The sequence below is a fragment of the Amblyomma mixtum genome, chromosome 1, assembly GCF_055824585.1.
Source record: "Amblyomma mixtum isolate Tamu chromosome 1, ASM5582458v1, whole genome shotgun sequence".
NCBI classification, from domain to species: Eukaryota; Metazoa; Arthropoda; class Arachnida; order Ixodida; family Ixodidae; genus Amblyomma; species Amblyomma mixtum.
Genome location: NC_143012.1, coordinates 245,060,145 through 245,072,591, shown reverse-complemented (window position 1 = coordinate 245,072,591; position 12,447 = coordinate 245,060,145). Strand labels below are relative to the sequence as shown.

The following is a 12,447-nucleotide window of genomic DNA, read 5'->3' as shown; positions in this document are numbered from 1 at the left end:
CGTTGCAGTAGGTTTGTCTATAGCCCTCTCCTTAACGATGCTAGAATATTGTGTGCAAATCAAACGTTCATGAAAAAGAATAAGGGTCAAAAGTAAAGGCATGCATACTAAGTGCAGGGTTCCCAATTAATTTCGGTCACTGCTTGTGTTCTAGAATGTCCGCCGGTAATTGTTCATTGCTCAGCAAAACGCGCGCGTCCCTACTCACATTTGATTCCGCGTCCTATTAGACTATAAGATTCTGAACCGTCGCACCGGATTCAAAAGAAAAAAAGTTACGCCCATCTGCGGAAAAATCATCGTGGCCTTAACTCCACACGCAAAATTCAGAGAAACAAATTGGAGCGGAAACTTAAGCTCTCCTTAAGGGTATGCAGCGATAGCGTAACGGGTTAATTCTCATACCTATATGCAGGTCATTTTCTACATTGCATTCATAGATCCGCGGTAGTCCTCATATCCCTCCTGGCGCAGTGGTGCAGCGGTTAAGCGATGCGCCACTGCACTGCGATGGCAGGTGCTCCCAGCGGTTGGCCTTACGCGTGGCCCTGGTTGGTCTCCCCGAGCGACAAATTATTAATTTAACTGCCACCTGCCACGGCAGGTAGTTTGTTCTCTATCTGATGGGCAGGTAGTGATGACGTCACAATGTCCCGTGACTTAGGTGAACTACGTTCCTCCTAGGTTGCCCTCTGAGCACCAGCTGCCAGAGTCATGCTCAAGATTTTTCGCTCACAACGCCGACAACGCCGACACCACCGGTGGTCAATGTCGACGCCGGATTTTCTGGGGAACACTGCCTTTAACGCCATTGCGATAAAAGAAGGAGGAGACGGAAGAGCTTAACCTGTTCCGTAGAGATATATTGGTTTTGTCGAGTGTATTTAAAACAATGTTTCGTGGCCTGTTTCGAGAAACTGAGTGGGTGAGCGTGAAATTATACTAATCAGAGGATGGATCAATATGTTTTCTGAACTCCAGGAGAGCGACACGAGAACAGAAAAGGTCGCCAGGGTGAGCTACAAAAAAACATTGTCTTCGTAGTAAGAGGATAACATGCAACACAACATCGCAGACAAAATAAACGCAGGGCAGCGTCATTTAATTCGTCACAAGTTTCAGTGGGAGTCAGATTTAGAAAGACGGCAAACGTGCTGATGGCAACAAAGTACGCCCATTGCCGAGCAGTGGACTACGCGATAGAAGCTTAGCGCACAGCGTTTAATAAATCACTCGGACGCTCATCGGTGCTGCACCACTGGATCATAATGGTAGTTGCCATCTAGATACTCCAGCTGAAATCCACATACACTGTCAAATATAATGAATGAATCAGATGAGTCAGTGAAATATACTTGGCCTTCTATCGAATATAATGAATGAATGAGTGAGTGAAATATTCTTCACCTTACAGGTTAATTTTTAGGCCTTAAGGGGCACCTTGTGCTATGTGCAGGGTTTGGTTTCATTTCTTTTAGATAGAAAAATGCGATAATAGTAGCGCTGATTCGTTTTTCGAAATTTGGTTTGAACCAAGAAAGGGCAGTATCATTGACATGCTCATTCCAGTAAGCTGGCTGTTGGGTATGAGTTACACTGGGTATAAAGGAAAAAACAAACGAAAAAAAGAGCACGATGTAACTGGCGTGCTGAAACAACAGGATAGGTGAGCAAGTAGTGCTGTTGTGTTGTCGGAAGCATTTTACACCGACCTCAGACACATGGCGCGCAGAACGGGAGACTCCACCTCATCGCTGATCGTCGTCTCCTACTGCAACGCCGTCCTATCGCCCTTGCATTTTTACCTCCCTGCCCGACCACTTATCTCCAACTCCATTGCCTCTTTGTGTGTGTGTGTGTGTGTGTGTGTGTGTGTGTGTGTGTGTGTGTGTGTGTGTGTGTGTGTGTGTGTGTGTGTGTGTGTGTGTGTGTGTGTGTGTGTGTGTGTGTGTGTGTGTGTGCGCCTGTGTGTGTGTGTGCGTGCGCACGACAGTTATTTTTTTTTTCAAGTACAAATGTAACTGCGACTATTAGAGCGTTAAATACAGATACAAGGTGACACTATCCCCAGGCTGGAAAGGGGCTTCATGAACACTACTTTACGTTTGCCCGCCAATCAGTCACTGCAATCAAGGCAAAAAACAAACAACTAAAGCGGTCTTGTGATTAGAAAAGAACGTTTCAGAATTTCGTGATCAGATGGCCAAATTCACTACTCATAATCTCTACATTTTGTAATGCGCGGGTGTGTTATCCTTTAAGGTATTGTATAACAAAAGACGGTAACTTATGAACTATCCACATGACACAATGAATAAGCAGCAGAGGCTAGTGAAGGGGCAGACAGCGGTCAACTTGGTGAAGTTTGTTTTGTAACAGTGTACACATTACTTTTCACCGCACAGGGGTTCAGAATTTGTAACCTAAAAGGGCCGATAATTCTTCCGCAAGGCATAATAACTGCTGCAAAGAAGTCGAAAAGTGTCTTTAGAAATAAGCCCTGAAAAATGTTACCACATTTTCCAAAGAAATGAAACCCTAAAACTCCAATCCTTAGCTACGAGCCACGTCGTAGTCGCCTGGGAGTTTTTACAATTCTCCGAAATCAGTACCCGAGCGGTTCTGCATTTATCTTTTATTAGTTTGTGCCTTCCACTACCGAGAACCGAACCCACGTCCTCGGTAGGAAAACATCCACACCTGCCTTCCGGAGTGAATTTTAAAGCGATAGAAAACAGTTTGCTATGTTTCTGGACTCAGCGCCGCTGCGTGTCAAGTTATTTTTTATAAATAATATAGGATGAAATCCGCATATGTTGAAACATAGTACCTACGCTCGTGTTCCTGAGAACTTTTTCAGGACAATGCCGGTTTTATGCCTGCTAAATCATCATTCAGCAAGTCTTCCTCTGGGACCCGACGTGTCAGATAGCCAGCGTCAATTCTGGCTAGCCAATTCTGTCTCAGCATCGTGTTTATTACCTAGTTGTTCAAGGCGTGCAAAACAGTGCTTTTGCATCAGTGCGAAAACAGTTTTTTTTTTTTTTCAATTCGTAGGCGCCCATGCCCTAATCTGTAAAAGGCACATCAGAAATGTTTACACCCCAGGTAGCGCGTTACTGTCTCAGTAAAACGAGCCTAGCATTTTTAAAACTTCCTTTGCCGCATGTGTAGCTCATGAACGCAGTACGATTGAAACGGAATATCTATACGCTTCCTGCCGAATTAGTATCATGTGATGAAAAATCGCTTTTCCTACATCACAAACTACTTGTTTAGAAAAATTGCTCCGGGTCTCAACCATTAATTTACGGAGGGATGCGGAATTAAGCTGAACATCTCGTTCATGTTTTCACCATGGTATCAAAAATTACTAATTTCTCCTCTCGCAAGCACTTGTTCCCTTTTTTAACAAATTCTTGCCCTTGTCTGGCTTACGGACAGCAGAGAACCTAACCTAAAAAGCGTTCATTATTGCTGTCCACCAGGGCTTAAAAATTCCTTTATAGTTCTTGTTCTTTTGGTACAATAGCCTAATTATATAAAATAACATTAATTTCAGCTTAGCTGCATATTTCACTGTGTTCTCGCAAAAAGAAACTTACTATCGTCTGCCAACATCTCTTCCGCTCAGGGAGCAATAAGAAGCTCCCGTTGCCTTGAAAAGGACATGTAAAATGACAATATGTGTGCTGAAAATAAGGCATGCCATTGTAGCTGTCAAGAGTTACAGCAATCATTCGAGGATGAATAAGCATACAGAATATTACGAAGTTTGAGTGGATGTCAATATAATTAGCACATAGATATAATGTTATCAGAGCTCTCGTGCGAAGGCAATTACTTCAGACCGACGTCGACCTGAAGGTCGTTAGTAGAGAAGGCAAGCCAAAGACGTGCATTAAGAGCCCTGGATTGCCTTACAACCGCAGATTTTTTTTTTATTAATGGGCTGGGCCGTAGAAAGTGCAAACGGAAACGTTTGTTGGACAAAATTTGCCATGGAATATGAAATATTCCAAATCACACAAGAATACAAAGTGCTCTAATTCACGAACGCAGGAAGTCACTCGAGATACGCAGCGAACACTCATGCCGCTGTGAAAATCATCTTTCTCTAACGATAGGGCTTACCACTAGAATCACCCGCGAATATGTCACACCGGCTATAAAAGGTGTGACAGATTTGTTGTTAACGAATACTACTGTTAGTTAACAACTGCCTGTAAGCGTCCTGGTTCTTCATGAGGGGAAGCGCCTAAGCATTGCCCTTTTCGTTTCATAACTATAGAAATTCGGGGCACACGCATTTTTCAACGGAAATTTGTTAACGAAAGCATTTTGTTTTAAATAGATCGTAAGATTAAACTATAGAAATCAATATATTCGCAGAGCAAAAATGGTATCCATTAGTTCAGGTAAGGGGCCATGGATGTCTTCTTTATGAAAGAAATTCTCGCCATTTACTTTTTGTATTTGTATCTTCATTGCAGATTCTGCAGAGCTTATGTTCTTTAGCATGAGTGAAGGAATCAGAACTGGCTGCTATAACCAAGGTGTCATGTAATAAAGTGGCAACAACAACGTTTGTATAATATGACCGTGCATGAAGTCACGAATATGCATCTGCACAGAGCCATCTGATTTTTGTAAGCTGAACAAGAATGAACCCCTGTCCCCAGAACTCTTCCAAATGCTCTCTAGTGCAGATGAAAGCGTTTATATCAGCTAAGTGTCATACAACTATACATACTGCCCTGGTTATTTTCTGCGCCTTTAGCCACCGCTCGACGAAAGAGCCCGTGCGCCACTAGGGGTCGCCGGTATCGACTGGTGTGCGCCAATGGCCCACATCTTGGTGCCGTCCCGTTTCAGTCTGACCCCCTTTTCTGTCTTTCCCCTAACCTTCTTTCCCTACGTGCCCTTCCCACCCCCTGCCCACTTCCCCCACCCCCGCCCTCACCCTCTCCACTGCGGCGTGCTCCGTCACCCGTCCAAATCAGGACCGTCCGCCGCCATGTTTTGTGCCGTGGGGAAAGTTAATGCGGACCAACCCGGGAGCGCTTAAAAAGGCCACCCCGCATTGCGGGACAACGTGCTAACGCTGTCAGAGAAATCTGTCAGTTTTCTTCCCCAATAGCTTCTCCTTCATCGTTTCTTCTTTTTAAGGAGCCAGTACGTAACATTTTCTTGTTGTTGTTCAGCATAAAGGCGCAGTACAATAAATGAGGAAAAAATCATCAGGAAATCGGAGGTGAATATTCATTGGTCAATATTCTGACCACTACAATGTGTTGAAAGAGAGCAAGCGGCTTTTTGAAAGCCTGAGCGCCATCTTTTATGAAAGGTGTATACAGGAAAAAACGAGTGTTACGTCATTATGTCCTGAAAACAAAGTCATTCAAAATCAAGGAGCTCCGAAAATTCTCGCTGTAAACGAGTATTCACGATTTCTCAAATATTAGGAACGCACGTTAAAAACGCTGGAGGGCTCGACAGTAATCATGCCTGCGTATACAGTACACATGTAATGGGCACCCAGTCGCTCGCTAACAGGATCACGAAAAAGGAAAAACTCGCACTTACCCAGGTCCGTTCATGCCTTGATCAAAAAGGTTGCCTCTTCCGACCCCGAGAGGCATCTTCGACTTCTTCGGGGGGGAGCCGGACTCCTCGCAAGAAAGATGAGAAACTTCGGGACTCTCCTAACTCCCGCCTAGAGATTCAACTTTTGGGTACCCCTTCCCGTTTCTTTTTTTTTTTTAACTTGTCTTTTCGTATTGCAGTAGCTTTCCGCAGGGTTAAGATTGTCGAGCTCCGTGCTCAATTATGTGCTGGCGCCAGGAGACAGAAACTAGGCCCGCCGCCGCCACCACCCGCCTTCACCGTGGTGGCTCAGAGTCCTTCTAGATGCGTCGACGCTTCCATCGAGGACGACGCGAGGCCTGCTGTCGTCTTCTACTCTGGCGTCCAGTCTGCCGACGGCGACTAGTAGCGCGTGCTCACTACGATATGACCCGGTCCCGCAGCCGGAGACGACATCGGGAAACTTCACTGCTTGGCGCTGGGCTGCGTCTTAAAGAGCCCTGGTCAGTGTCTTTCCCTTTGTGTTCTGCGCGGCGACCGCGCTCAGGCTGGGACAGGCACAGGGCGAGGATCCGGCGGTTCCGGCGCTTTCGCGGTCCGCTCTCGTGGCGGGCAAGACGAAGGCGCACCGAGCAAGGCCGGTCGGACGGCGCCGGCGGACCGAAGACAGCGCGACCGGAGTCGATCTGAAAAGAGCCGCGCGCCGCCGGAAGAACGCGGGGGAGGAGGACACTGGGGGGCGAATGGGACCGACGGGAGGAGAAGGAAGGAACTCCCGCGCTCGGGGCGCGCGGGATCTCGAAAGGAAGAACGATCGACGAGGGTAGCGATCGGGAAGACGCGGCAAAGAGGGCGGGAAGAGGAGGACAGCGCGGAGAGGGGAAGAGAATGTGCGGAGGGAAGAATGGGTGCGCAACGCGAACGTCGGCGGGGCGCCGCCGGCGCTCGTGGCGATGACGATGGCGGTGGCGGCGGCGGGCTTTTTCTCGCGACGCCGGTGTTCGGCGGCGATGCGTGGCGACGGCGTTCGCGACGACGCGGCGGCGAGGAGGCTGATTGGGAGAGGAGGGGTCGCGGAACCGGGGGCGGAACCGGGGCTGCGGTCAACGCGGCACTGTCATTGGGCGAGACAGCCGGTGACGTCGCGGTCCGAGGAGTGATGAAGGTGGAGCCTGGCCACGACGGAGAAGTCGCAGCGCTTCTCCCGCCGGCATCGGTGTCACGGAGATGGCGGGAGAGGAAGAAGCGATGAGAAGGAGCGGTCGGCGGGGGAGGAAAATGGCGCGCTCAGGTAGCGAAGGGGAAAAGGTACGTGCGTTCGCGACGCACGCTGTGGGGCTTCTGCCGCCGGGTTCCCCCGCTTCCCCCTCGCGCCATCTCTGCCCGCGTCCGTCGGAGAAGCCTGCCGGGAAAAGTTTCGGCCGGGACATTCGTCGTCTGGCGGCCGACGGCGTTGAAGCGCAAGCGATTTCACCAGATCGTCTTGCCTGTTGTGCCACCGGAATGCAACCCTGTGAAGCCGCTCCCTTCTTGGCCAACTGTCCGTCGCTGATAAGTTTCCCCGATCTTGGTGGTCGTACGAGTGGTTGACTACGGTTTGCTTCTCTTCACGAGTTGCCTTGTTGCTTTCTTTCACTGGATTACCTCCCGACGAAGTAAAAGTGCCAGTGTTGTGTGCAACTCTCTCCGCTGAAGCACTCTGCTGACGGAATTTTTGTTTTCATCCTCGGCAGTCTGTTGAAGATATTTCCCATGCTCAAAGGGAGTCTGGTATACAAGCCATTCCGTGTCTGTGCTGTCGTATTTGCCTTTCTTTACTGCGTGCGTGTTATTACTGACTTGTCGTCCGATGCAAACTATCGTGCTTTTGTTTGGAAGCAACAAGCTTCTATTTCTCAAAAACTAACGAAACTAACAAAACAAAAACTAACAGCGACAGAATACTTTGCAACACACCTCTAAAATTTTTAAATATGAACTTGCGTTTCGTGCGCAACATAAAAGTTACGTTTTGGAAATTAATAATCTGTGAGGTAGCCAAAGAAAAATCAACCTCTACCTTGCAGCAAATGCAAGTTTGCACTACATAGGGGCTAGAGAAATGAATGTCAAAAGTATGGAGGAAATTAAACTTTAGAGCTAGCATATCGATACTGTCTAAAATATTAATGTTTGTTAAAGAAGAAAACTTTCAATCTCTTATGTAAAACGTGTCTTGGCCTTGAAATCGCATTTACGTAGCTAAACCAACCAAGGAAATGCCCTTTTTTTAGGCTATGAGCTAGGCTATGAGCAGGGGATGTTTTGCTTTCGTGGCTGATGAAGACCAGGCCACCAATGTGCAGGCTAAAAAGCAAGAAGAAGAAATTAGCAGCAAAACGATGCGGCTGGCTGCAAACTCGCTGGCACGAGACCCGTAGCGGTCATTGCAGACACTCATCGGGCAAGCACGCACATATAACAAGAAAATCAGAAGTGATGTAAAATTCTGCATCTCGAATGGAGAAAATTTTCAAATAAGGTTTAAAGTGTAAAGTGGGTGCAACAGTTTGAGCATTCCACGAAAGGATATTAAAAAATGAAGTGCTTCATGCCTTTTTTCTCAATGACTGATGTCGAATAGCTTCTGATTGTTTTGACGTCAGCGTGTAACAGCAATATCGCATGTTGCTTGCGCATTTAAGCAATCAGTAACATATTTCCTTGTTTCGTGTGCCGAAAAGGCACCTTGTGACTTTTCACTACAGCTGTTGAGGTGTCTTCACCTAAGTAAATTTCACTTCACAAAAAAGCAAGCTTTACAGGCGCTTTGTCACCAAAAAGTTTGATTGATGATGCAAAAGCTTTTGGGTGTCTAAGGTAGGATGATACCGGGACATACAGCGAAACAGATCAGTAGATCAGATGAAATGCTTGCAGTAATCATCCAGATAAATCGTGTACCATGCTTTCATTCAGGAACTAATGCTGCGTTTTGCGGATAAACCATCCGGTCTCTTGAAGGTAGGTATTGGGTGCGTTAGTGCTTTAATGCAGCGATGCAAAATGTATTATTTGCCCTTAGCTTTCATGACGTTGATTTGAAAACCAAATGTTGCGCTATCATCCTTATGAAATTCAAAAAGCATGAAATCATGTGCAATTAACTTACCAGGGAGTGCTTAGCTTATAGGCCACTGCCAATATTCCTCACTGTTGTCGCCTCGACAGCCACATGTGTGCTAACCAAGCTTTTTTTTTCCTTACCTTCTCCTTTATGACATGTGTGTTATGAGCATGAAAATCGTGGCAAGCAGATACGGGCATTTCAACATAGCAAACGGACATGCGATTTTCATACTAGTTTTCGAAGTTCATCGGGCGCAGTCTCGTTTGCAATGCGAGAATTTTGTACGCAACAGCGAACAAGGCTGCACAAAAAGTAATTTCTATTAACACTAAGTGCATTATACGAAAGCTGCACCGTTTTTCGTACAATGCATTTCCAACTAGCTTAGTTCCACCGGGCAAGCACTTCTTTACTAGGAGTATCGCGCTCAACGAAGAGAAAATGTTATGTGTACGGCATGCAAGGGCAGCAGTTATGTAGAATGACCGATGGCAACTGTTAGGCTTTCTCGCAATATCAGCCCACTGAACCTTTAAAGGGTATGCTTAGTCACGCTGAAGCAGCAGCCTCCATCTGTTAGGTGATTAAATCGCAGTTTATCTTCCCTTCATTGCGAGAAAGGGTCGCATGCCATCAGCAAGGTCTGACTTTGTTTATACCGTTTTCCGCACTGAGCGGAATAATTCAAGTCAGGCGTACTAAACTGACAGCGAATAAACGGCGCGTATTCGATGAACTCTAGAGCTACTGTTAATGACTTCCCGCCCACAGTCCTGCGGTCGTTCTCCACGACGCAAAGAACCGCGAAGGCTAAGCTGTATCTTTTATAGTAAACTCGAGACCGATTTCTCTAGCTTGCATATTATCAGAACACAAGAAAGTTTTCAAGGCTTAGCAGAAAGGTTATTGCCTCGTTTTAGATGCGCGGTTGGCGGTTGCCTACGCCATTTTCTTGTCTGCACGGAGCTTGCGGGAACTCTGGTAGTATTGTACAACAATCGTGCGTGTTGGCATACTGGTTTTTCCGCACTATTTCGCCACAAAGAATACGAACAATTGTTATATTTTTCGTTCCTGTCCAAAGGAGAGAGCTACTTATGCTATTTTCGTCCCGCTTTAGTGACACCGGGATATGTAGTACGTGTCGTGGTCCTCCTTTACAGTCGCTGATCCATCTCCACTCTTACTGCTGGCTGGCTGCACTTACCTCATATGCACGTTTCTTCCTCATTTTGGTGAAGTGCCTTCTCATTGCATGTCTCATTGCACAGGTGGCACATATCTGACAGTCGCGCAGTATTTGCGCCAGAGCTTGCACTGCAAGAGTCATTATATTAATACCGAACTCCTGAACAAATTCACTGGAAGAAATAGTTTCCTATTTATTTGGACAGAAACTTAAAAAAAAACAATTAATCATGGCCGAAACATAGTCACTGCTCGTATAAGGCGGCAATATTCCTTCTTTTTAACCATCTTTCACATTTTACAGTACATTCTCTTCGCAAGCTGCATTGAACCTCTCTAGTCAGCGAGCGTAGAGTTGAATGTCAGCGCCGTACCCTTTGCTGTGGTCAGGTCCCAACATTTTTTTGTAAATAAATATTAAAATTTGTTCTAATATAAGCAGAAAACTTTTAACATTTGGGCGGAAGTATAGATAAAGTGTAGCGAAGGATTTGTCCTGATTGCGTGAAAACTTCATGCTGATTTTTTTCTCATTCCTTATAGCTATTACAGATACTATCTATCCGCCAGAAGGCTTCACTGAAACTTTAAAAAAAAATTATGATATGGCAATTCACAATCGTCGTAGTGTGGAGGATATGAACGCTTGCGGGTTTCTTACTGATTTGTTCTAGGACCTTCTCGTCTTTCGCCGGGGACTTGGAGCTCGCGCACTCCGAGGTCAGCACGCGCATTACGTTTCACCTCGGACCATTGCTGCTATACTTCGAATGCTTTAACACGCACGGAGCTTTGGCTTGCTTGCACCTCTTTCCGACTGCGAGCCCTGTTCGCTCGTTCATGCCCTCGTCTACCGAACCGGAGCACCTGGGTTCTAACCCGACCCCGGCAGCCGCTTTCCGATGGAGGCGAAACGCAAAAGGCGCCCGTCTGCTGTGCGATGTCAGTGCGCGTTCAATGTCCTCAGGTGGTCGAAATTATTCCGGAGGCGACCGCTATGGCTCCACTTTGTTTTCTCCTTTCTTCTTTCACTCCCACCTTTATCCCTTTCCTTACGGCGCGGTTCGGGTGTCCACCGTGATACGTGAGACAGTTACTGCGTCATTTCCTTTCCTCAAAACCAACTTTCATTTTTCATGTGGCGCGTACTTCGGCTGAGCCCGACGTTGTTCCTCCATGCGACGACTGTGAATAGTTTCCAACTAGCCCAAATATTAGTCTTACTAGTGCAAAAAAAAAAATTGGACGTTTGGAAACGTTTGTAACAGAATGCGAGTTTGACATGAACGGTCACAAAACGTTGTAGCAGCTGCACTACCATGCATGCAACCCCGTACTATAGCCTCGTTTAAACAGTTAGGGCTATGGCTTTGGCTAAGGCGGTTAAACGTCCCAAAGCGACTCAGGCTATGAGGGACGTCGCAGTGAAGGGCTACAGAAATTCCGACCACCAAGGGTCCTTTTGACATGTGCTGACATCGCACAGTACATGGACCTTTAGAATTTCGCCTCCATCGAAATCGGACTGCCGCGGCCGGGATGGACGGTGCAATTTCAATGGAGGCGAAATTCTAGAGGCCGGTGTACTTTGCGATGTCAGTGTCATGTCATGTCATGTCATGTCAGTGTGTTACTTTTTTCTTTAAGGTTTTCGCCATTCATCGCACTTTTCTAGTTTCAGTAACTCTAAAATGATTGAAAGTTTATTGTTCCACACGGGAGCAGCTACAAGCGAATCTGATAGTAGTGCGTTTTCAAATATTGAAACAGCCAAGTGAATGAATATATAAAACCGCGTTTACGTTGAGTGTTAAATTCCAGCTATAAAGTTTTCACTGCGTTCGGCGTCAAACACAGAAAATCCTGCAGTCACCAGAACCCGCCACAAAATTAGCGCACACTTTGCAAAACATGAAAGATAAAAAGCCAGTAAGCTACATATGAAGGCAAACCGGACTTCATAGTTGAACGCGCAAAAGTGCTGCTGGCGCTAAAAATACTTCATTCAAAAGCACGCAGTCATTTGACCGAAATATAAAAGATCACCTAAAATAAGGACACATTTTAGTCTCTTTCATATCTTTAGTATAGCAACAAAACATTCCTTCACACATTCAGACACACACGTACACACACACATACACCCCGCACGCATGCACACACACACGCACACAAACAATGTGGGAACACTGCCTGCATAATAATACCGCTAATTGAAAGCATCGCATAACAACAGGCTGGTAGACAACGACCAATGATGAGGTGCAGAGATTAAGATTGTGAAAGAAAAGAAAGACGTCGTGTATGACCATTGCTGTTCTGTTCTCATTAAGACGCTCAGTTGTGAAGTGATCAATAGATTTTTGGTTACATTCTTGTTACCTGCGATATGATGAGACGCTGAGTTGACAAGCGATCAACAGATTTTTGGTTACATTCTTGCTACTTGGGATATGATGAGCTTGAAGCTGCGCTGCGATCTAAAGGCACTCACTTCACGCGTTGTTTAGTGTAACATGAACGCATACTTTGGGCATCACTCATAGTCATCAACTTTGCAATAA

The 12,447-nt window shown here is 46.2% G+C and overlaps 1 protein-coding gene across 1 annotated transcript in view; it reads right to left on the bottom strand.

Moving 5' to 3' along the window:
• LOC149371384 (vesicular glutamate transporter 1-like) overlaps positions 1-6,568 on the bottom strand; it is a 201,413-nt gene extending 194,845 nt beyond the window's left edge. The window contains exon 1 of the mRNA XM_089565625.1: positions 5,587-6,568. Within this exon, the coding sequence (XP_089421751.1) occupies positions 5,587-5,642 (56 nt within the window). The 5' untranslated portion in view covers positions 5,643-6,568. The remainder of the gene's footprint in view (positions 1-5,586) is intronic.
• Between the last annotated feature and the right edge of the window lie 5,879 nt (positions 6,569-12,447).